Here is a 23,692-nt window from a genome sequence, read left to right as displayed (position 1 = left end):
ATCTAACGTGATAAAGGTCAAAAGCTCCAGATCAAGCAAGTAAATTGGCTTTAAGTTGAGATTGTTTTGTCAGCTGATGTTTCTAGGGTCAAAAATGAACTGTCAAACTCAACATATAATATTAATTTAAGCTGACAAAGTATATTCTGTGATCAGGAGAAAATGGGTTTGACAGCTTGTTTTGCCATGATAACAAAATGAAAAACAGTTTTCTTGTGATTAAATTCAAATTTGTTATACTGTTAATGTGGTACACAATTTAGAACATCATCTGTAGTGTGCTGTCTAGCCTTCTGACCCTTAATCGGTAGATATGTGTTACAAGTGTTTTATTGTACACAAGCATGAACAAGTCAGTGGTAATCTAAGGTATCATCGCAGCTTCACTCCTTCGAGTCTGAAAATGAGACACATGTCATTACTTGTTAAACCCACCTATCAGGCCTCTGCTGTGTGAACCCCAAGAGATCAGAACAACCTTCCTGAGGATATCAGTCTGACTATCTCTGTGCCCTTTTTCTAAAACTCCCTTTCTACACACTGTACACTTTTTACTAAACAAAAAAACGATGCAATACATCTATTTTTCAACCTGGATCACTATATAATTTGCTAACTCTCTGTGGAGAGCACGGAAAACAACGTGTTTTTCAAGCCCACATGCTACAGCCCCTACAAATGGCCAACATGTGGAGGCAGATGTCACATAAAAGCCCTACTGAAATTAATTTTGGACGAGTAACCTTTCTGGATTCCTACAGTACAGGGGGCCCTGCCACACGCAATATTTCTAACACAGCAAGGATAACATGTCCAACTATTTCAGTATTTTGCTGGAAGTGAACTGTCTCAGATGTTATGCGGGAGGCCAAAAAAAAAAACTTTTTGTGTTTGTGTAGGTCACACAAACCACCAAAGCTGTGCACTGCAGGACTGAGAAGTATGAGAGAAAAGACACCTCTGAGGTTCAATAGAGATGCTGTGTACTGACTCTGTGAGTGAACACATTCAGGGCAAATATCTTTTAAACCTTTATGTAAGTAATTTGACCTTTAATTATTTGTGTGGTAAAAAAGTCCAATCATATTCATAGCATGGGCATTATAACCTGATACTATCACGGTTGACTCAGAGTCAACCGTGATAGTAGAGTGTATCAGGTTATGCTAATGCCAACGCCATTTGGTGCTGTAGCTCCCTCTGTCTCCCCAAACTCCTCCTTATGTAGCATTTCATATTGTTGACTTAACTAAGATTTATGTACGTGTTTATTAAGGGGAATTACATCTCCCAACAGAAACCCTGACAGCTCCCTCAAACACCAGAGCCTTTTCCCCCAAACATACATAACCATTTGCTAAAATGGTCTCTGACTGAAAAAAATGTCTTTATAATGACCAACATATTATTATTATTATTATTATTACTTTCTAAGTATCCTAATTCAGTTAGTTTGCCTAATAAAACCCTTTCACAGGACTGTTTTGTACACTAAATGGTTGACAGAATCTCCCTGACCTGCCGATGTTAGTTGTGTTCAGGAAACACTAACAGCTTTGATTCGGTTGAATATAGGAAGTTTGGGGACCTCAGATCCACCAAATCTTAACCTGAAACGAGGTCCAATCAGCTAAAATGAAAGCACCTGTTTCAGTTGTATGCGTTCGCAAAAACTTTGAAACATAAAATATGAACTAACAAACAGGATGAGTCATTGGGCTCTACTTATGTGGATTAAAAGCCATCAATGGCAATGTGTAGTCACTGAATGACACGTTTCTTAATTAATGTAATAGGCAGCAGTAAGCTCAGTGTTATAGGTTATCATTATATGCACCTTTTTGATATTTTCTTTTAAAAATACAGGCCTCACTTTAGTGGAATATTTGGTCTCATTTAGCAGCTAGGATCACTACATCATAGAAATGGTAATATGACACCGCTCCAGCATCTTCTCTTGAAAGCTTGTCGCACTTGGTGATGTTGTATTGCCAGTCTCAAGGGAGAGTGGCACAGGCGTCCCACGCACTAAATTAGTCAGTGCTTAACCCCGACAGTTTCTTCTAGCCTCCTGTTTTTCCTCTAATTACCATCCCTTCCTTGCCAGTAATTAAGCTGTCCCACAGCGGGGGCTTTTTACCACTATAGGAAAAGAGAAGTAGCATTGAGTTCTTCCCCTGATCAGCCCCTGTTGAGTCTCCCAAACTTATAGAGCTGAGAAATGCAGATCAACACCCATTATCAGCACTGCTCCAGTGGTTGTAGATGCAGTGTAGCCCCATAATAACATTGTTCTTTGTGTCTGTGTGTCTGTTTCCATTTGTGTAAAAGAGAAAAATGCAGAAAAAAGTCAACTGTATTTCTATGTGAAGCAAATTTGTCATAATGCACATTTAGTGGTACATCAATAAAGTCTGATAACGTGTCATCATGTTTGTGACATTTCCTGTGCCCCACAGCAAACCGTACTCCCACACTTTAGGTCTCAAATTTAACATAATACTCAGTTGGTGCATAACAGTGACAAGCTGTGCTGGAATTTCAGCTTGCCTGATTGGCTGAGCTTAGTGCTCAAATCCAAGTGTTGGAAGTGGTTATTGCTTCAGTCAGCAAATAGGAACTCACGTCTGCTGCCAGAGTGTGAGGTAACAGCCAACATTATCTTTGGTGACAGCATCTTCATGAGTCATCACAGCTAAATTCACACAATCACCTCGTAACAGTGTCACTTAGAAACTGCACAAAATATATTAATTTTACAGCAAATGTCTTGTGGGCTTTCTTTGAACTCGACTCCCAAAAAGCATTATATAAATGAGCAAGATAATTTATAACTTGCTTTTTGGCTAAAATTATTTACACTTTTACCTACAATATTGTCATTTTTTAAATGAATTAACATAATTTGTGCTATTTTTTAAACATGTTATGGAGGGCATTTTTATTTTACTTTATTTACATAGAAGAAGTGAATATCTTAGCTTGTGTAAGATAATGTCAATGTGATAGGTTTCAGCAATAAAGTGAGTATATCTTGGAGATTGGTAGAAGACAAAATAGTATTACGCCATTTTGTTCTAATTGCAACTGGCATTGTTAATAATCTAGTTTTATTGTTCTCATCACCTCTATTATTATTGCACATTCATTCTGACTGCACCACAACATTTGTCCTTAAGAGATGAAGGCTGAAAAAAGAATGAATGAATAAGTAAGCAATAAACAAATAGAAGGATGTTGTTGCATATAATGACTAGATTCATGCAAGGATGAATACAAATATTATAAAATGTCTTAGTCCTGGATGGACTAAGACAAGACAGCTTTTTCTTTTCTTATTTCTCTTTAAGTATATATTAAATACATGGCTTTCATTGTTTTTTTGTTTGTGAGAGAGAGGTGCACTTGAGTACATGGTATTTCTGAGTCATCTGAACCACTCCAATGCCTCTTCCTCACATGACTATGAGCTCACTGCCAGCGTATGCTCCCCCATTCCTTGTTTTGATACTGAACTCCCCGGACCCTCTTCCATGTCGCTAGCACTTACATACATTTTTGTTATCACACACTTTTAAGACCTTCCTGTCTTACTGCCTAATGGCAACTCAGACCCCATGATGTCTATATCCTCCTTCTACAGTCTGTTTCATCCTTCCTGACTTCCTGACTGCCTGTCTCCTTCCCTTATTTTGGCTACAACCTTTTGAATTAAACATTGCTGCAGCCTCTCTAAGCAAATCTGCCTACTACATCAAATCCGCCTTCCCTCGGTCTATCCAATTACAGATGGCTCATCCAAACTAATTCAAGACCTGAGTCGGACGAATGTTACACCTTGTTTCTGTTTAAAACAAATGGGGCCTAGATCAGCACTGACAGACACATCCATACTGAACACATGAGGAAACCTAATGTGCTTTTGTCATTGCTCGATGAATGCTAACAAATTACATCAAGGCCTTGCTAATAACAAATTAAAAGAAAAAATTGTTTTAACAAAATCTGGAACAAAAGGTGAAGTGTGTCTCAAGACGCAGGGCTATCCGTGTGATGAACAGTTTAACTTAGAGAATGAATAAAAGAAGTTGTTTGCATATGCAATTATTATTTGATGTTGAATTATTCATTCAAGGTTTAGTGCTGATCAAGTGGTTGTTTGTGGACTGATTATAGTTAGGAATAATTAATATGATGAAGTAAATGTCCAGGTAAAGATATGCATAATGTACTTGCACTGAATATGACCATGTTGTTCCTGTCAAACCATGGTATTAAAGCCATTAGTGTATTAGCCATTAGCCTAAAAAGACACATCTGTATGAACAAAATATGTACATATGGTGAAGACCAATTGCAAGTGAAAAAAATGTGTGTTACATTGCCTCTGCCACTTCTCGCTTGCTGTGGGTACAGCAACGTGTGCGAGCAAGCTAGTTGGCAAACATTGTGTAAATAAGCCACCTGTGTTGTTCCAAGTAGTGCTTATTTTGTACCTGTAATCTTGGATTCATCTAGGCCCTTCCAGCTCTCTTTTGCATAACGTTAACATTTTCATTAACACATGTCCACTCCCTTTTTTCACATCGCTGGTCAGTTGCCCGCCACCTGCTATCCCACAATGCTTTTAAAAGTAAAATTGTACAGAAAACAAACAAGATACGTGTTAATAAGAGAGCCTTAGAGCTGCTGGTACAGTAGCTGGATTTTTATACCTTTAGACAGACCAAGGTTAGCTGTTTCCCCATAGTTTCCAATCTTCACACTGCTGAAGCTGCTGGCAGGAGACTTACGTATATTTACTGTACAGACATGAGAGGTATCTATTTTCACCCAGTGACAAGCTTGAAATTTATTATGATCCACACAGAGCAAACACTCTTTTCATAGCCTGACCAAATAGTACTATAATCTCCAAAAGATCAAAAATGTAACTTTAATCTCTTGATTTTTACACAAATTCCCCCTTAATTAGCACCAGAATATTCAAAGAAGTCAGAATATTACATATTTATATCTCTATATACAGAACATAGATAGATATTGAGTATGTACTGTTTTAGCACTTTGTAGAAGCTTTATGATACCTACTGCAAATGTCCTGAAACATTAAAACTTTAGATGGCCACGCTTTTTTGGCCATGTGTACCAGTTGCTATGAAAGGTGCCATTAGGCTGTTTGGCTTAACTTCTTAGCTAGCTATTAGTTTCACAAACAGCGTAATGTTTATTTTTGTCTTGGGAAAATAGTTGATGCAACATAACTCACATAAAAAGTAGCTTTTAGTGCTGTATCATCCTAATGGCCCATAACAGAATAAAAGAGTAACAGAAATACAGGCCAGCGGAGATAAACTACATTACAGAAGCTGAAATATCATTCTTGGTTTTTCTAACAGAAAGAAAGATCTGTCTTATATGAGGGGAGGCAGGCGATTAAAGAGACATATCAACACAAAAACCATAGATTTCTAGTTTGTCTTTGAAGAAAACTATAACTATTTTGGTAACATATGTATGTTAAAGCAATTTCCAAAAGTTTTAATGAGTTGATAATTTAGTATAGTGGTAACAGATATTATGACGGCTTTGCAATTATCCTAACCAGTGCAGTAAAACATAAAATCGCTCAATATTCCTTTTTAAACGAGTCTTTGTGACACTTAGTTCCTATTTTCAGAGCATAGGTATTTTAACTGAGTCTGGCAGTGCTTTGCAAAAGATTTGAGTTTACCTTTTTTAATTAAAGTCCCAAAATGGGTCTGTTGTTGTAATTCCCGTGGACAACATGTTAGTTTTCATTTAATTTCAAAGTATTTTTCCCCCACTGGTCATTGAAGGGTTTTGATCATAAACTTGGATGGATTTTCAGGTCTTCATTGGCTCTGGTCCAATGACAAGAGTGGCTCTATCAACCCTCTCTATTCATTCGCTTCAGCATGTCTTTTCAAAGTGGGATCAATCAGAACTATTCATTTTCATAAATATTTTTATTCTAAATAACAACCTCCATCTCGCTTCTTTGATTACAGTGTATGCTGATTTGAGGCCTTTAAAATGCATTAATGGCTACCAGATTTGCATTTATATTGGTTTTTCACTCAGGCACACAAGAACCTGAGATAGAGCTCTGTGAACAAAGACCAAAGAGAGAACACGCATTATCTGAAACACATTCGACCCCATAATAGAGTACAAGCAACAGAATGAGAGATGCTAGTGTGAGCAAAACAGGCAATCGAGTTTCACCACTAACTGAAACACACATTGATACACATTATTCAGCTGCAGGTCTGATACAGAAGCAGGATGCAGCCAGCAGTGAAAGTGGCTTTCTTGCGACTTATGAATGCCATATAGGAAATATACACTGCATACATGCATACGATAACAGGGGAGGGGGGAAAAAGGGAAGGAAGGAAGGAAAGGTTTGACGATTGCAATCAGCAGTGACACAGCCATGACGATTACTTACTACAAAACCCACTCCAATCATTTCTTTAAGAGACATCGGCCTGGAGGGTGAGGATAATTGGTGCCTTATGGTGTATCTTTCCCCTTCAAGCAGCTGTGACCTTTTCAGAGCAGTAGACAAGAGGCTTCCTAAATCTGTGTTTATCCTTCAAATTAGGCGCACTGCCCATGTTATTAAAGATGGGGCAGATTTGTTTGTTGCTGATCAGGTTGGCATTGTCCAGGCCACGTGCCTCAGGGGTAATCTCTCTTGATAACAGAACCCGAAAGGAATGGATGCTTTGTCTCTCTGCAAATCTGATTCAACCACTTTCCACCACTAAATCGTTGAGGCAGAGAAAGTCCCCAGGGAAATTTACAAAGCGATTCAGTTCTCATTGCTGGTTAGAGTAGAGCACGGCTGGGCAATCATGTGCCTAGGAGGACCGAGGGTATGTATGATTTCATTCCAGCGAAACACTACACCAGCTGATGTCACTGATTTCCTCACCCCTCTCTGGCTAAAGATGTACTAATCATTGAAATTAACTGGTGGTCCAGGTTGGGATTAAAATCCTTGGAAAACGCTTGGACCCGTGGGAGATTATTTCACACCCTTGCCCCAAATACTCTATGATTATTGACTAAATATGTAATTTTTTATTTAGTCCACTAATTTATCTGTAGAGGACACTGCACTGTACTGTACTGTACAGTTATAGTCCTGGATATGTTCAAAGGCCTTATTTGAGGGCAATCACTCAGAACATAGCTACAAAAGTAAAAGGAATCAATCAAACTTTACCTGGACTGACAGTTCTGCAGATGTTTGACACGTGGATGTGGATTGTTGATTGTTGTCATATAATTTCTTACGAGAAATAATCAAATTCTTCACGCTCCTAAAGCAAGATTTAATTGTTTTGTCATGAGGAAAGGGATATCTAGCACTGATGGCTAAATTTGATGCCACTAATGGTTTGTTAAGAGGGAGAAACAGCTGCCACCTGGGCCCGGCAACGTTCCCAGCAGCCTCCGACATGCAAACACACACTCTCTGTTTTAATAAATCACTGCAGCATCACAGACAGCACTCGACGGCTGTACAGCGTCTGTGGAAAGCGGCTTCAGAAGTCTTGCCTCTGAGATTCATGTCTCTGTGCAACATCCCACTCTGTCAAGTTACACATTATGCAAATGCATTGTTTACTGTTCATGTGACAATATCAAGGCATGAAAGTCAGTGGGGACCGGGGGCTGTGGCAAGTTACCAAGAGAGACAGAAAACAAACTCTGGAAAAGAACTGCCATAGGAATGTAGCAAATGACTATCTTGCTCTTTCCCAGTCTTTCTATACTTCTAAGTTAGCAGACTAGGGATCAGGAAATCAAAGAAATCAAAACACAACATTCTGAAAAAGAGGGTTTCTATCCCTTTTCCTCTTTATGTAACAAATGGGGAGATATGTTATGCAAGCCAACACATAGGAAGAAGAAGAAGATACAAGAAGAAAGTTGATAGTAATCAGTGATTTAAAGATAGGAGTTTTTGTAATGTCTTAGTACAGTTTAGAGATAGGGTTAGCATACAAAATTGAGAGTGCGCAGTTTCTGTCGCCTCCATGAGGAATTCTTAGCAAAAGATTCTAAACAAAACTGCCGGCGCTTCCACATGATACAAGCCCTATGTGATCGCGCAAGTGCCCCCACTCCTCCACGCAGTTGCTAGTAGCCATGGAGGACACGGAGTATTACAAAAACATGATGGACTCTTCAGAAAAGATTATTATCTCACTTGAACTTCTACGCGGGAAAGTCACAATCCTCTAAACATAGTCATACTGAGAAATACAGAGAGAGTTTTGTGGAACTGAGTCTTAATTATCTTTGTAGCAATTCATTTGGCAATTGCTTGAATGTAATGGACATTTAATAATATCAAAAAAATTATGCACTGAAGCTTTAAGTAATTTGATATGTTTGAAATGTACAAGTAGGGAACGGATGGATTAGATCAATCCTTAATGAGTTATTACTTGTAGGTTAATGCACATATTGGGCCCTGACCCTTTTATTAATTGTTGTTAGTGGGTAATTTATGCAAGTTTTAATGTGTTGTTGGTGGTTAGCGGTGTCCAATTTTGTAATGTAAAACTCATTGTTTGGGAAAAAGAAAACTAATGTAATGCAATGCTTCACATCATGATCAGTTTACCTGTAAAACCAGTTGTTTGGTGTCTTTCTAAAGGCTAAAGAAATAGCCCTGGTGATGATGTCATCAGGGTTGTGTAGTATTAAAGACATGTAAGGAACACTTTTCAGTTGGATTATGCAAAAAGTAAGATTATTAAGGTAAGAGTATTTTTGGAATTTGATCCATGACTAAAAGTGGAGTGAAGGTCCTAGCAGAGCACTTTACTAATATAAGAAAAACAAATTCACACTGTGAGTGGTTGCAAGCCAGTATAAAAGATGCACTAAGAGCTTTTTGCAACTAAAATCTCAAAATAGAAAAAACATTAAAACAAACAGATTTTGAAAAAGTCTGTGTGGCATCAGTGCACAGGCCGAAAGGGAACTTACCTATAAATTTTATATCTGGTCGTAAATCCTTGGCGGAATCTTTCCACAAAGGACAGATAACTCCGAGAGTGGTGGAAAGGTCCACGGTCAGAGATGAGCCAGTCATATTGCTTGGTGACATGTTGTTCAGTGGCCAACAGGTCCTGGCGGGAAGACTGAACTGTTATATGGTCCCATATAAACAGGAAGCAGATGACCTCAATAAACCTCCAGTTCATGCTTTTTTTTAAGCCGCTCTCTGTTCATTCTCGCTCCATTATGTGGAGACCTGATGGGAAGGAAAAGAAGAGGGAAGGAGGGAGAGAGACACAGAAATAGAGAGCTGTTACATGACAAAGTCTATTTTAGCAGTACAAAAAGATGTCATAGAGTTAGGTTAATTGTGTTGTACTGAACAAATAAGATAGTGCCCTTGTCATTGTCACTTTACTGTGACATGATGTGTATTTATTTGCTGCTCTTACTGCTCTTGAGATTGTTCACCTTCCATGCCTCCCTGGAGTTTTTCAGAAAGGCACACAGATTGTGCCCTTTCATACAAGGACTGTAACCCTTTTGCAGATGAGCATGAAGTACATCCTTATCTTTTTTTTTTCTTTTTTTTTTCTACATCTAATTGGTGTCATGATAAGTTCTGACAAGGTTAGAAGGCTGCTTTACAATATGACACCCAGCCACTAATGTGGAAGAACACCATCTCCCTTTACCCAGTGGTGTCAATTACTGCTAGAGGAAACTTTCAACTATAGACTTGCGACTTCATGAATTGTTAAAACTAATGTGATACAAAACATTGCTTTTTTCCATCAAATACAAAATAAGAACTCAATTTTGTTCCACTACAGCTACTAGGGATGGTTAGTACAATTATATTTATGCCCTTAGCTTTACACAATGACACTTTAATACTAAATGTGACCCTGATTTCTATAAATATGTTAGAGACAATACATTTTTTTATACTGGACACAGTGCGCAAAGTAGCAGAAACAGGTCATATAAAAACAGATTTAAAAGAGACACGATTTATGGTGTTATTTTATTTTAAAAAGCCTACATGCAGCAGCCAATATTCACCAAACGTTTCCTGGATTGGGCAATTTACAGTAAAAGGAACTCATGCTAAGAATACCGTAGTATTATACAGTATAGTACCTCATAATCTTTCATTTTTTTCAAGTTGCAGCAATCTAAACAGCTCCATTACAGTTAACACAATCACGTCCTGCGTAGTGAAAAAAAACTGAAAGACAAATCTTGAAAACATTTGGTAAAACTTTAGTTGAAGTTTTCTACGTAGGAGTGACATGACACTGTCATGAACTCATGATACAGTTATGACACATGAACCCTAACCCTAACCCTAACTTGTCATGAAAAAACCAAATGACAGTCATTTCTGTGGATACCTTCAAATAAAGCCAAACATTTTACGATTTCAAACAGAACATTAAAATTATGCATTTTCTCATTTTGCATTGCCTGTGCACGTTATTATCCACTTGGCAGTGAAATTATGTCTTTAAGTTACGGATAAGGAAATGATTTCCATCAGTAATTGCATTTAAGAACTTTGGCCTCTGGCCGTGGAGCACCCAACAGTGTGCTATCAAGTGCTACTGTATGCAAAAAATCCTCCTCCTTTCATGGTTTGTTAGACAATACCACATCATAAAAGAGCAGAGAAAATTTAATTGCCTAATCTTTTCCTGTTAAATAGAAGATGAACTACTTGATTGCAAAAGTTAAAGAAAAACAGGGGCATATTTTGTGTGTGTGTGTGTGTGTGTGTGAGCGTGTGTGCCATTTCGCGGTTAACAATAGTGTGCCATTTTCTTTTGACGCTTTAAATTAATTTTGTTTCATTATTTAAACAATGCTTCACCTACTTGCTAAAGGATCAGGAACAATCTAGGATAATTTGAAAATCTCTACTTGCTGTAACTAATTATAATTCTACTGCCATATTTGAAGTATAATCAGTTCTTAAAACTGATTGTAATGAAATCTCAACGAACACTGAGAATACTGCATTTCAGCTATAATTGCACATTTGACAGAGGGAACACAAGCCTCTTGATCACCCTATCAACAAGACAAGTCAGTGGCGATGAAAAAATTTGACAGTGAACTGAACAGGGTCATTTAAGGCTAATTATGTAAGACTAATTTGAGCTTGGCTGTTAAAATGAAACAAAACAATCTGATAGAGAGGGATGATGCCGAGCAGGGATTGATAATGATTTCCCTTTGTGCAAAGATGGGGTGTGAGTGTTAATTTTCATTGGAAAAACAACATCTATGAGAAAATGTATCAGTAAATAAATAAAAAAAAAACATAAAAGAATTGTTCAATAATTGATTTTGATGAATTACTTCACTTAGTGACAAGAAAGGTCACATTGTAATTATGTTACAATTAGTACCTAGAAGGTTGAATGGGACATTCTTTGTTCCCATTCATTGTTGATGATACAAAAGAAATGTGAGTATAATTTGATGTATGTGGTGTACATTTTTTATTATTTATCATCATGACCACATTTTCTAACTTAAATAAACCAAACAAAAAAACTGACCATTCAGCATGTTACTAAATAAATTTGCATTTCAAAATCCATTATAAGTTATGCATATTTAGACTTTACGGTGGCTTTTAGGCGTGAACCATCAACCAAACTTAAAAGAATGCAAATGTTTGCCAAATTCAGTTCCGCAAGCACTCCTCATGCTAGCAGTAGTTTGCTAGTAAATATTAAGCTCCACCAACACTACATATCATATAAAAAAAGTATTCATTATTGACAACCGCAAATGGAAAATTCATACTTTTTGCCCAGGCTAGATATGTTTTGTATTAAATATGGCACTGACTGTACTAAATCTGTTTAAAGTGGTGCTACAAAACTGTTTTGAACACATTTTAATGGCAGGAGCAAAATACATTTGGCACATATGTTTTTTTGGATTAAGATGGATTTTGTTTTTCTGTCTGGAATTTGAATTACTGTTGCGCATGATCATTAAACTGCCTTGATAGACCACTTATAAACTTGTAAATTTGGTAAAAAAAAGCTGATTGTTGAGGACTAAGTCCTTTCATATTCAGCTGGGGCTTTCTGCAAGAATGGACAGTTTTTATTTGTACTTGGAGGCACTACCAAACAAGTAAGGTCACAATATTGACAAAATCTGTACCTTTACATGCCCTTCATCTCCCATGTATTACATTCATTGCTGAACCCCTCACTCTGATTTTACAATTACATTCTGAAACCTAAATTTATCATGTGCGCTTGACTGTTCAACTACCATTCAAATCAGTGCATTTGACCCAGAGGCTTAGTCATTTCCCCCACCTGAGGTGTCATTGCTGTCTGAATGTCCAAAACTTCCAACAGTGAGTACAATTACATTCATATGGCCACATGATAAGAGTAAATTCTCAGTGCTTCTGATTCTCTAAGCCTGTGTCTACTGTATCTGTGTGCCATGTGAAATCTGTCTGTCTTCCACTGCCATGAAATGGAATTTATTTAATGCCCTGCTTTGCAGGTTTTGGATCCGAACATTATCACACCTTAAACTTAAATGTATTGCTAGAAAAAAGGGAGTTTTGTTCAACAAACAGCACTGAGTGATAAAGAGGATTAGTAGACAAATATGAGTCCTCGTTGCCACTAAACTCTCATGACGACAAGGATGTATATTTGTTGCATGAAATATTGTTTCAGTATTAAAAGATCTTATTGTCTCGACAAGGAGAAAGGTCCTATGAGTACAAAAAACAATAATGAAAACTGTGAGGACACATTTTTTTGTAGTTAGAAAATGCATTCATATTAGAAGAAAGACTTCCTAAAAATGAAACTGCATGCTCACATCCCAATCTGAGGGACCTCTTTACTGAATGAATGAACACTGAATGAAAAACACTGTCCACATGGTGTGGAGTGATGGACTTTTGGTATTTTGTGGGTTGGAGCCATGTGATGCAGTGCACCAGATGCACAGCTGGAAATGGGCTGGGATTAGGATCTGAAAATATGCAGACTCTACGCCACGCTGCTCTGTCAGCTTAACAGTTGGGAATATTTAGCACAAACAAAAAAGATTCTCTCAGGAATAAACTGATGTTCACTTGCAAAAGTGCTGACTCACCAAGAGCAAATATGCAGCACTGTAAATAAGCCACTGAGGGCAGATAATGTTAAAATAGCTTAGGAGGAGATAACACATTTGGTTGATAATTGCTGCCCAGGTCCTATGAGAACTGTTGTCCAATGTAGTAAACAGTTCAATGCCATCACAAGGAGAGCCAAATAATTTGGTGGAGAACCGTGGGGATAGTTTAACAACTGGATGGGGAACGTCCGCTAAAGCCAGTCCCTCACTGCAACTGAGGATGTGACTACATCCGCAAACCCAGTTTAAAAGGTTAAAGCTCTGGGAGGAAATTTGGGGATTTACGGGTGATATTAAGAAAAAAAAGCAATCATATTTTTCAGGTCAGACACTGCAATCAGCATACTCTAAAACATCAGTGGCCATGTTATAGTGAGAAAAACATCCTGGACTTTCTTCTATCAACATATCCGTTAGGGATGCACCAATTACTCAGCCAAACATCGGTTTGTTGAATGTCATCATTGTCCTATAGGCAAATAAGATGCCATTCACCGATTGGCAATGACTTGTGTTGAACTTTTGTGTCGCATCAATTTTGTGCTGGCTAAATGGTGAGTTATTTGCACTGGGACAATGGGTGTTGTATTCACGTGTGGATTATTTTCAGTGAGTGGTTGTTCAGCTCTGCGTCTCACATCTTGGATCAGAAAAAAAAATAGACTGAGCTGCAACAAGGCAGAGTTGGTTATCTTTGTAAAGAAAAAGATGCATCTTTCTGAGAAGTAAGCTGTAAGGTACATACTTATGATTTGATTTTCTTTTTATCATTGATATTTAGTAGAAGAAGCCTACTGTGTGGTAAGGCTTTTCCTAAGAGGCCAATTTTTATTTTGTAAAGACGCCCATCTTCAGCCCCATGTTCCAGCCGCCTGTACTGTAAGTTTGTGCTTAATGGAAACACAAGAAGTTGTATTCTATATGAAAAAAAAAAGAAAGATATGTTTATTAATCTTTGTTTTTTTTTATATATTATTGCTTTTCTAATCTCTGTTACATTTAATTGTATGTAATTTGTTCCCAAAATCCTTGTTTTTGTTGACTTTTGTAAGTACTGAACTTGAGAAGTATAGCAGGTAAAAAAACTTTTGAAGCAGTTATTAAAAAAAAAGAAGATTTTGATGGAGACTTTGTTTCGATGCAGCCAAAGAAATCTAACATTAGGCACAAACTTTAGTGTTCTAGGCAGAGCAGACGGTCACACTGAGCCAGACAGCACCCGGCTATACAACACAAGAGCCACAGACTTAGAACAACAACCACAACAGCATAAATGTTAAGCTTTCTTATCTAATTCACAAAAATGAGCAAACTTTTTGTCCTTCATTTGTTGATGAGCAACCAAAACAAGCATTCACTGATGAAAAGTGCTTACGTCATTTTGCAGGCTACATAGCTAATTAGCTGCTTAGCTGCTTAGTTGCAGCACATTAAAAAGTAACTATGGTCCAGTTAGATGTCGGTGTGGTCTTTACTCTTTAATACCACTAAGCACACTGTTGGCCCATGACATTTAGGCTACAGGGCAAGTTTATTTACTTTGTATCCTTCCCTATGGTGTAACACAGGCACTCTGGCAGCTGCTGTCAATCAAACAGACGTTGGACAAAAAACAGCAATTCTGACCTTTTTCTTCTTTTCAATAATAAAAACAAAACTATAAATAATACATTTTAAAAAGTTGACATTATTTTTAAGCCATACTAGCCAGTTGAATTTCACATTGTTTTATCATTGCACAAATTGCACATTTAATCATAAAACACTGTCACCCTTAGGAAAAAAAATCCTATTTAATGCACAACACTGACAACTACACGCTGATGTAAAGGGTCTGAACTTGCATGGCTGTTCCAATCAATCCATTTTAATGTGTTAGTGCTACCAAATTAGGCTTCACTGTTTCACATTTCAAGAGTGCATGTTAATTATTTAACAAAAAATAAAAGCCCAAAATGTTGTGTACTTGACTCCACTCTATCAAGCTCATGGCAAAATATACATTTTCAAACTCTCTCTCCATCCTGAGGTATTGGTGTCCTGTTGCTGCATGAGATCATAACTCACACATAGTCCAAATGTGACACGTGCAAATGTGTTTGTTGGTATGACAGAAATATTTATATCATTCATTATCTTCTGTTATTTGTAGATTACTGTTATTTGCAGAGTGGATTAGTAAAACAGAGAGAGGGACGGACAGAGAGTGGATCACGTTTACCCTTGAATAAGCAGGGTAAAAAGGGGAGGATGTCTGCTTCAGGAAATCACAAGACAGGACAAGGGAGGCTTGTTTTCTCCATCCTCTTTTTATACAGCCTTATTCATGCTGCAACTCCTCCTCCATTCTGGTTCATTCAAGGGGATTCAATCTCTATTCTGGTCCCGTCACTAGCTTTGCCAATCAATTCCTCTCTCCCCTGTGTGGGGCCCTAAGTATCCCTCTTGATTCTATAAAGTTCATAAGAATGGGGAGGCTTGTTCTCCTTATTTGTATTCTAAATCCCAGTGAGGCAAGAGATCAGGGTAGAATGAAGGCTTTGCAAGGAGACAGGTAGACTCGAGGGAATTAGAGCAGATATAATGTATTTTGGCACTATCCATCTAGCCATTGCTTGTGCACGACACCTGGTCATCAATATATAATATTTATTTTTAAATTATTTGTAGATACAAGAAGATGGAGTTCTCCTTGAACAGTTATCAGCATGACTGCCTCAGAGCAAATTCAATCCCAGGGATATAGGTATAATACGCGTAGTGAAGCAAAACCTTTGACGTAAGGTTATGAATGGCTGGCAGCCCAAAAAAGCTTTCTTTACGCTCTTCTAGGTTATTTTAACTTCAAGTCATATTAATATGACCTCAATGGGACTAAAGGGTTACGAGACAACGGTGCAAGGGAATGACAATATCATGAGAAGGCGGAGCAGCATCTAAATATGCCAAACCAGTGTATGAATTCTATGAATTATTGCACAGCTCACAGCTGTGTCGGGAAAGGCCACTTCCAATTGCTTGGAAGCAACAGAGGAGTGGGAAGGCTGTGGCTAACTTCATTTGTACTGGATTCCCCCCCCCCCCCCCCCCCCCCCCCCCCCCCCCCCCGCAAGAATCTCTCGCTTTGCTCCTGTCGTTTCTTTTAAAAATAAGGCCTGCAGTGGCACCCTGACCTTCAGAAAACATGGCTGAGCAAGCACCGCTTGCTTATCGTTTGATAATTAAATTCTCTGGATGGTCAGCAACCAATCAGCTCAGCTCGAGGATCAATGGCTGATTTTAAAGAGCAAACTAATTCACTAATGGTCAGAGTTATTCCAATTTACCTAGCTGCTGAATTATTGTGTCCAAAAATCTATTCAGGGAGGATCAATGCAAGCCGGGGAGAGGAGCCGGTTGCATCTGTCATGTGAAGCAGTGCAAGGAGTGTGCTGCGAGGTTTATTTGATAGCTGCCCAGTTGAACAGCAGCGAAGTGGGGGTGGTTTATGACATGATTTCAAACAAGGACTGTCTCTGTCATAAAGCAAACTAATTGATGAGGTATCAGAGTAAACTCGAGAGCAAACACCGTGGATAGTAAAGGTATAAGGTTTTGGGCGAGTGATTTAGATAAATCAAGCACATTGACTAACTGAAGGGCAATTAAATTTTGCATGAAATGAAAATGAAATTCATTTGATTCATGGGGGATCCTGCAGCAAGGGAACTAATAACATTGCAACTTGAATTATTTTTCCCAGGCAGATTTTCCATTCAATCTGTTATTTTACAGAGCTTATATACACAGAGCTCACCTTTTCATTACCATTATGAATGGGACAGCTAAACTGATTATCAGTAGCATATGTTTCTTAAACATACTGAGCCAAAAAGAGAATAGATGTAGGAATTTGCTCCTATGTTCATCTCATTCCAGGAGAAGGTGTTTTGCACTGATAGGAAACAATGAATGGTTGTACTTCTTTAGCTAGCATCAGAGTATTTCACCAAAGAGAATGAGATGCTAGCTAGAACAGGCAAGCAATTTGTCACCACATCCATGACTGCTGCTGTATGCTACTATGGCTGCGTTACAGATGAAGATTGATCATTTGTCAACTCGCAAATTGGCTTTCAAGTGCTTTCTCTAATTACTCTGTGGTTTTATTGATGAAAAACCACTGACTGCTTTTCCTTCGATTTACCTCGCTGGGCACAGTCTTTTTTTTGGAATATGTTGTCTCTCACCATCGTCTCCAAAGGCATTAGAGAGGCAAATAAAAAGGGGCAAAATGCCCCAACCTTAACATATTTTGCATGCTACCTCTTGTTCTTAAGTTCCACTGAAACAATGTGAGATTAAAGGCAAAAAATGCCAGAGCGAATTCCATTCCCTTAGCTGGTCACACTCAAAATGCACCCAGAGGAGCCCATGACATGAATAAGAGCCTGAATAGGAGTTGCTGGGAGGATGTAAATGACACTCTTCGCACTACAGTTCTTTCTTGCTCATGCATGTAAATGTCAAACGATGTTATGTACTGAATATACTCAAATGGTTTTGACCAAAGGAAGGGATGAACAGGGAGAAAAGGGATGTCTCAGAGGGAGTTTAACTGTGTTTATCTCCAAGAGAGCACATACAGTATAAGATAAGTGTAATATAAATACACCCAAGGTGCTGTTTTTCTCTAGTGTCTGCATGCATGCACATATTTGTTTGTCTTTGTCGCATTTGTAACTGTACAATCTGTGCATTCAGTAAAAAAAATACAAATCCATAACACGCATTTCATGAAGCTGCAGTGATGCTCACCTCAGACCCCATTAATATATCCTTCTTTGCTGTAATTACCAGCAAAATATAACAGCAGAAGGACCTGCCTCTTTTCTGCCTTCTGTGAGTGATCTGTCATAATTGCTTGTGTCTGTAATATTTTACTCACATCTCACTATCAGTGCTACGGGGCAGGGTGTGATGAAGTGTTGTTGCGAGGCAACTGTGAGACTGCAATTGGATTTCAGAGCCGCATTTTATTTCCCAGACATATTTTTGGGAAGTATCACCTTATCTATCTATTACCTATTGCTCATTTTATTTCAGTATCTGAGGTACAGGACTCTGGTAGGAAAAGACACGTTTCTTGTGTTCTCATGCTGGATTTTATCGTCATATCACAAGATGAAACTTGAACAGAACAATGTGTTTCACTCAAACTCATCCCTCCCCACTTGCACTCCAAACAAATTTCTACTGCCAGGTGTTTATACATCACAGAAGAAAAGTATGTGACAAAAAAGGAAAGATACAGGAAAATGTTTTGCCAGCACATTTCTGAGTGTGAATGCTGCTTGACCTAACCTTTTCCCGACAACCTTCTGCTTTTGCACATTTGTTTTTTAGGGGCGATGGTTCTCTGACAGAAATACATAACAGCTGCTGCTCTCTCAAGAGACTGGACCACTGGCTTTATGTAGGGAGAGATTTTGTCCAGCTGCAGTGGGTTATTTTTGTTTGCCTTTGCTACCCCTCGTTTGCTCCACGCACTTTGATGCAATGCCATCACTGAAGTTACTGACCTCCTTTTCTTCTTTGTTTACTTTCCTATTCACCCTTTGACGAATTGCTAATCACAAATCTTTGGCATGAGTTACCATCTTACCAACCTCCTCGCCCCGAATGGGGTGTTAAGACGACGGTCTATAGGTCCCATTGTTCCTAATTCAAAGCCATAAATTTGTGAAATGGACAGAAAGCAGAGGAGGTAACACAGACTCAGTGGGTTCCATAAATCAGCAAAACCTGCAGAGACACAGAGCAGATGGCAAAAAAAGTGCTTCCATCTCAATTCCTTGCAGATTAAGCATCGCAAAGCTAAACTGCTCTGTATCAAGTATGTTTTGTGTTAATGCTGTATATTGATATATATACACAGTATACATTTATAGATTTATAGATATATATATTCTAAGGATGCAGGATTCAGTGCCAAGCTCAATCCACCTAACAGAAAAAAACTTACAGTGTTAATTGCAATTTAGTGTCATCTTTTTACCTACAGTATGTCATTTGCAATGTATTGTCGCCATGTACATTACAGCATCATACTTAGAAGACCTCTATATTTAGTTTTTTATATTCAAAACTGCACATCTGTAATATACCATATATAAGAAGGGCGGGCTATTGCATTTGCTCCTAATCTCCAGATGAATTGGATGCATTTGCAGTTTAGCCCTGGGAGCAATTTTAGTGATTACTCTGCAATGCCAAGGACAATGAAGTCACAAAACAGATGGAAATAGCTCATTTGGATGTATTTGGGAGTTTGTTACTGTCTAATTGCAGATGCAAATACAATTAGCCAAAAAATCTGACATATATATATATATAACATATATATATATATATATATATTTATTTATGTCATAACTTTTTTCAGTACAGTTTTGTTGTGGCAAATGTTATGCCTTTTAGTGATTTTTACTGAGTGCTTCAAATAGGAAGTGCTTCACTGTATCTTAGAGAAGAGACGGAGTGAAAAGGGTTCAGCTTTTGGAGGATGCTCTGTCAATATACACAAGCACGCTCACATGCACGCACATAGTCATACAGTATATAGATCCACATGCGCAAAGGCATCCTGAGCAGACATTTTCAGGCCTGATATGACTAAAAGGATGGTGAATTTTTGCTGAGAAAAGCTCTTTTTTTCTGCACCATATTTCATCTCCTCTTCTTGGGAGGTTATCGTTTGCAAAAACGTGCCCTTGATATGGGTTATAGCAGCCAACTTGTACCCATTCCCCATGTTAAGATTGAAAATAGAGTGCTCTTGACCTCTTGCCTTTGAAATTTTCCCACTGTTGCTGTATACCTCCCCTAAGATGACACTCTTTTTATCCCATAGCTCTGAGGCTTTTGCCACAAGGCTAGCGTTTTCATTCTTCTTTGGTGACGGAAGACGGAAGTAAATTGAGTCATAAGCCATGTATAATGTATGTCTTTAAATAGAGATTTAACTCAGCTGTGGTTATAACCACTAAATGCATTCTCAAGGCATGATAGCCAAACACAACATGCCCACAGCTGCTTAATAATTCACAGATCAAGTTTTCCAAATTTTCTGACGCTGCTATTGTGTCCTAATGTCTTACCAGAAGAGGAACAAGATGCCCCTAAAAAGGGTCAAAGCAAAACATCTGAACATGACACTGATATCTTTAGAATAACAAATATAAGTTTATTTATATTTACATAAATAAATATGTCAATAAGTAGATCTGCACCTCCGTGGGAATGGCAAATCTCCTGTCTCGTTTTTGGACTTTCTATGCTTGGCTGGATCTATGAATTTGTTTTTTTTTCATTGGTTTGCAATATAATTGTTGCGGTAAAGACCTTTTTTGCTGCTGTGTTTAGATGAGTTAACCTTTAAGATTTCAATATTTGCTTAAGGTGGAAAGATAGTGTGTTCCAGGGAGGATTTTGTATTCCATAATTTTCTATTCATATTTAGCATCAGTTTGTGTGTCTGCATTATTTTGCGTAAACTCAGGGTTGTCAACAAAGATCAAATAATTGATGATGATTGCTTGGATTTTTAAGAGACCAAATGAAAACTCTTTCACAGTAATGCTATGCTGTGGTGTAGACAAAAAGACCTTAAGATGTATTTTGGTTAGAGTTAGGCTTTAAGTGAGGCTCCTACTCTGAAAACCATCTTAGTCTGGTCTGAAAATAAGCTTTGATAATCCATTTTCTCTTTTGTGACAAGGCTTTGACTTGGTGGAATGACACTGACGTCTGGTACAATTTTTGATAGTGGTGGCAAGAGTGTTTTTGTTAAAGTGCCAAAAAGGCGACTAAAAGTAACCAGTGAGTCTCAGAAGAAGTCACATGGGTTAATAAAGAGTGATTAATGATTAGCTCCCATGTGGGTAAGAGACAAGGAGGGAATTCATTGGCTTACTTGATTGGATGATGAACTGAAAGGGAGGCTGACTCTTGAATTTTAAAGTGATATGATAATGGAGGGAGGTGTCAAATAAAGGAATGCAGCCAAGAGGTGTGGTTTGAAAGTAGTAATGAATTAAAGAGTTGCCTAGAGGTGAAAGAATTAAGAATGAGGTAGTCTTCCTTATTAAACTTTCGCTAAGCTCAATTACAATGACAAAGACTTGTCTGATGAACCATTCGCACAAAAGATCATTGAAACAGAGCATCAAAGTACAAGCATTTTACATGGAATATCTCCTGAGCTGAATACCTCGGCAGAATATAATCTGGTGTCACTATCTGTGTCTCTTTTAAATGTGACCTGTTTTCAGAACTACATTTTTGTCAATGTAGCCATATTGTTATCCAGCCAAAGGCTACCACCATTGCACTTTTTTCTGCTCATGACTGTGAGTTGAATCTGCCACGTTGCCTCTTCTATGCCCTACATTGGTGTCATGTTGGTGTGCAGAGTCTGCAGAAACACCGGAGAGGATAGAGCTTGGGCAAGCTTCATCTGGACTGGCCTCTCTATCATCAAAACTAACAACACAAGCTCTATCAGCAAGGCAGCGCTAAGGTCTTTGGGGATGGTGTGTGTGTGTGTGTGTGTGTGTATATGTATGTGTTTGTGAACTTGTCCGTGCATATGTAAATATGTACTGGTCCTTGTCCCCTAAGGTTCAATCAATGATTTTTCTGTTTGCAGAACATGCCACATGCTGTAAACTATTTTATTTATGTGGATGAGTGAGCAGCAAACCAGGGTCAATGAACAGGATCAATGAAACACACATTGGTAATGTGTCATATTTTACAGAAGACAAACCATATAACCACATAGGTCACCAATGGCATGATTAGGTAACGGGGAACATGTTGACAATGTTTAGTAAATACACAATTCCTAACTGTTACTACGGTAATTTTGTTAGGATAATGATCATTTTATCCCTTTTGTTGAATCATCCATTTTTCAACATTTAGTTAGCATCCCTAGTTTTGAGGCAGTTACTTGGATATTGACTTTGCCTAGAGCTTTCAAAATACCAATTCAGAATAAAAAATTAAATAAAAAATGCAGCAACATGTATTTCTACCAGCAAATGTCAGGCAAGCATCATATTGAACAATGCGTTAACATCACAGTATGCAGAATGCCCACATCAATGCAGCTTGACATCTATAATTCATTTGTTAGGGATTAAATACAGCCGAACACGTTCGCAGTGAATCACAGTTTAAAGTGGTTGATTAAATCATATATGAGATGCTTCTGTATTTACAGTGCACACTGTGCATCTTTTCCCAGTCAGCACACTGTCAGCAGTTTGATTCAAACACAAATCTGACTGAAACACAAATAATTTCCCTGTCTGGCTCATGCATGCTTGTCAGATTTTGCAGCGTTTTGGTGCTAAAACGGCATTTCAGCGTAACAAATAGGCCCACTGCGGGCTGATTTGTGATTCTTTATTCATGGCTGAAACACTCAGGATCCGTCTGTGTCTGTCTTCTTTGTGTGAGGAACAACATATAAGACTGATTACAATAATCCTGCCTCTTGTTGATTTCATGTTACTCCAAAATTAGAAGAGGACTGTTAATGGAGTGAGGTGCCAGGTTGGCAGAGCGCTGGCAGCACTGCACTTGGTTGAGAAAACATATTATTCATGTTAAGAGACTCAATCAATGTGTATTTCCGATGCCTCTGTAAGTTTTAATTGAAGGCAACCAGTGTGTCACCCACTGAAGTGTTTCAGAATTAATCAAAATGGGAATATACTTATGTATCATTTCCTGCATATGGTAAGGATATCTATCCAGTTTTACCCAATTAAGATAACAATTAATTCTATTAACATAGAGAGAATTAACTGCCTCTGTTTGGCTGAGTCTTCCACCGAAAAACACTCCCAAAAGTTGTTTGTTCAAGCAGCAATTACAATTCATATTTACGTTTATTGTGGCTGCGCCCTCTGGTGCCCTTCCGTAATTATAACATTAGCAAAGCAGGATGTAGGGTGATGACATATAGGAGTGCCAAAATTTGCACAAGGAAGAAGTTTGGGGGGGTGCATTGGTCAAACAAATCCAGGAGTTCCACTCAGTTCACCCTGTCCCGTTTAAAAACGTAAATGTGTTTTCCTTACTGGAAAAACGAAACAAATTGAACTACCGGACATTCTGCATCATGGCCATAGCTGGTAGTTTTGGTGTCTAAACCTAACCAAACTGTGACTGCTTCACCTGCTAACAACAAGTTTAAAAGCTGCAACTGTTACGTTCTGTGGTTTAAATATATGGACGGAAAATGCTACTGTGGGTCGTATTTCCTGCCACCTCTTGGGGCGCCAATTTATGAAACGCTTGTGTGGATGGTATAAGAGGGGAGGAATATCGTCATATGGTAAAAAAGACGTGTTGGATTGGCTTCTTGGCTGTGGAGATCCATAAAAGAGTGCAATAAAAAGAAATAAAAAAAAAAAAA

General features: G+C 38.2%; 1 protein-coding gene across 1 annotated transcript in view; it reads right to left on the bottom strand.

Annotated features, from left to right (window-relative positions):
- brinp1 (bone morphogenetic protein/retinoic acid inducible neural-specific 1) overlaps positions 1–23,692 on the bottom strand; it is a 109,010-nt gene that overhangs the window by 72,911 nt on the left and 12,407 nt on the right. The window contains exon 2 of the mRNA XM_032539937.1: positions 9,037–9,304. Within this exon, the coding sequence (XP_032395828.1) occupies positions 9,037–9,254 (218 nt within the window). The 5' untranslated portion in view covers positions 9,255–9,304. The remainder of the gene's footprint in view (positions 1–9,036; positions 9,305–23,692) is intronic.

Source organism: Etheostoma spectabile, chromosome 16 (genome assembly GCF_008692095.1).
Source record: "Etheostoma spectabile isolate EspeVRDwgs_2016 chromosome 16, UIUC_Espe_1.0, whole genome shotgun sequence".
Classification (NCBI taxonomy): Eukaryota; Metazoa; Chordata; class Actinopteri; order Perciformes; family Percidae; genus Etheostoma; species Etheostoma spectabile.
Note: the sequence above shows the minus strand (reverse complement) of the source record. Positions and strands in the feature narration are given on the sequence as shown.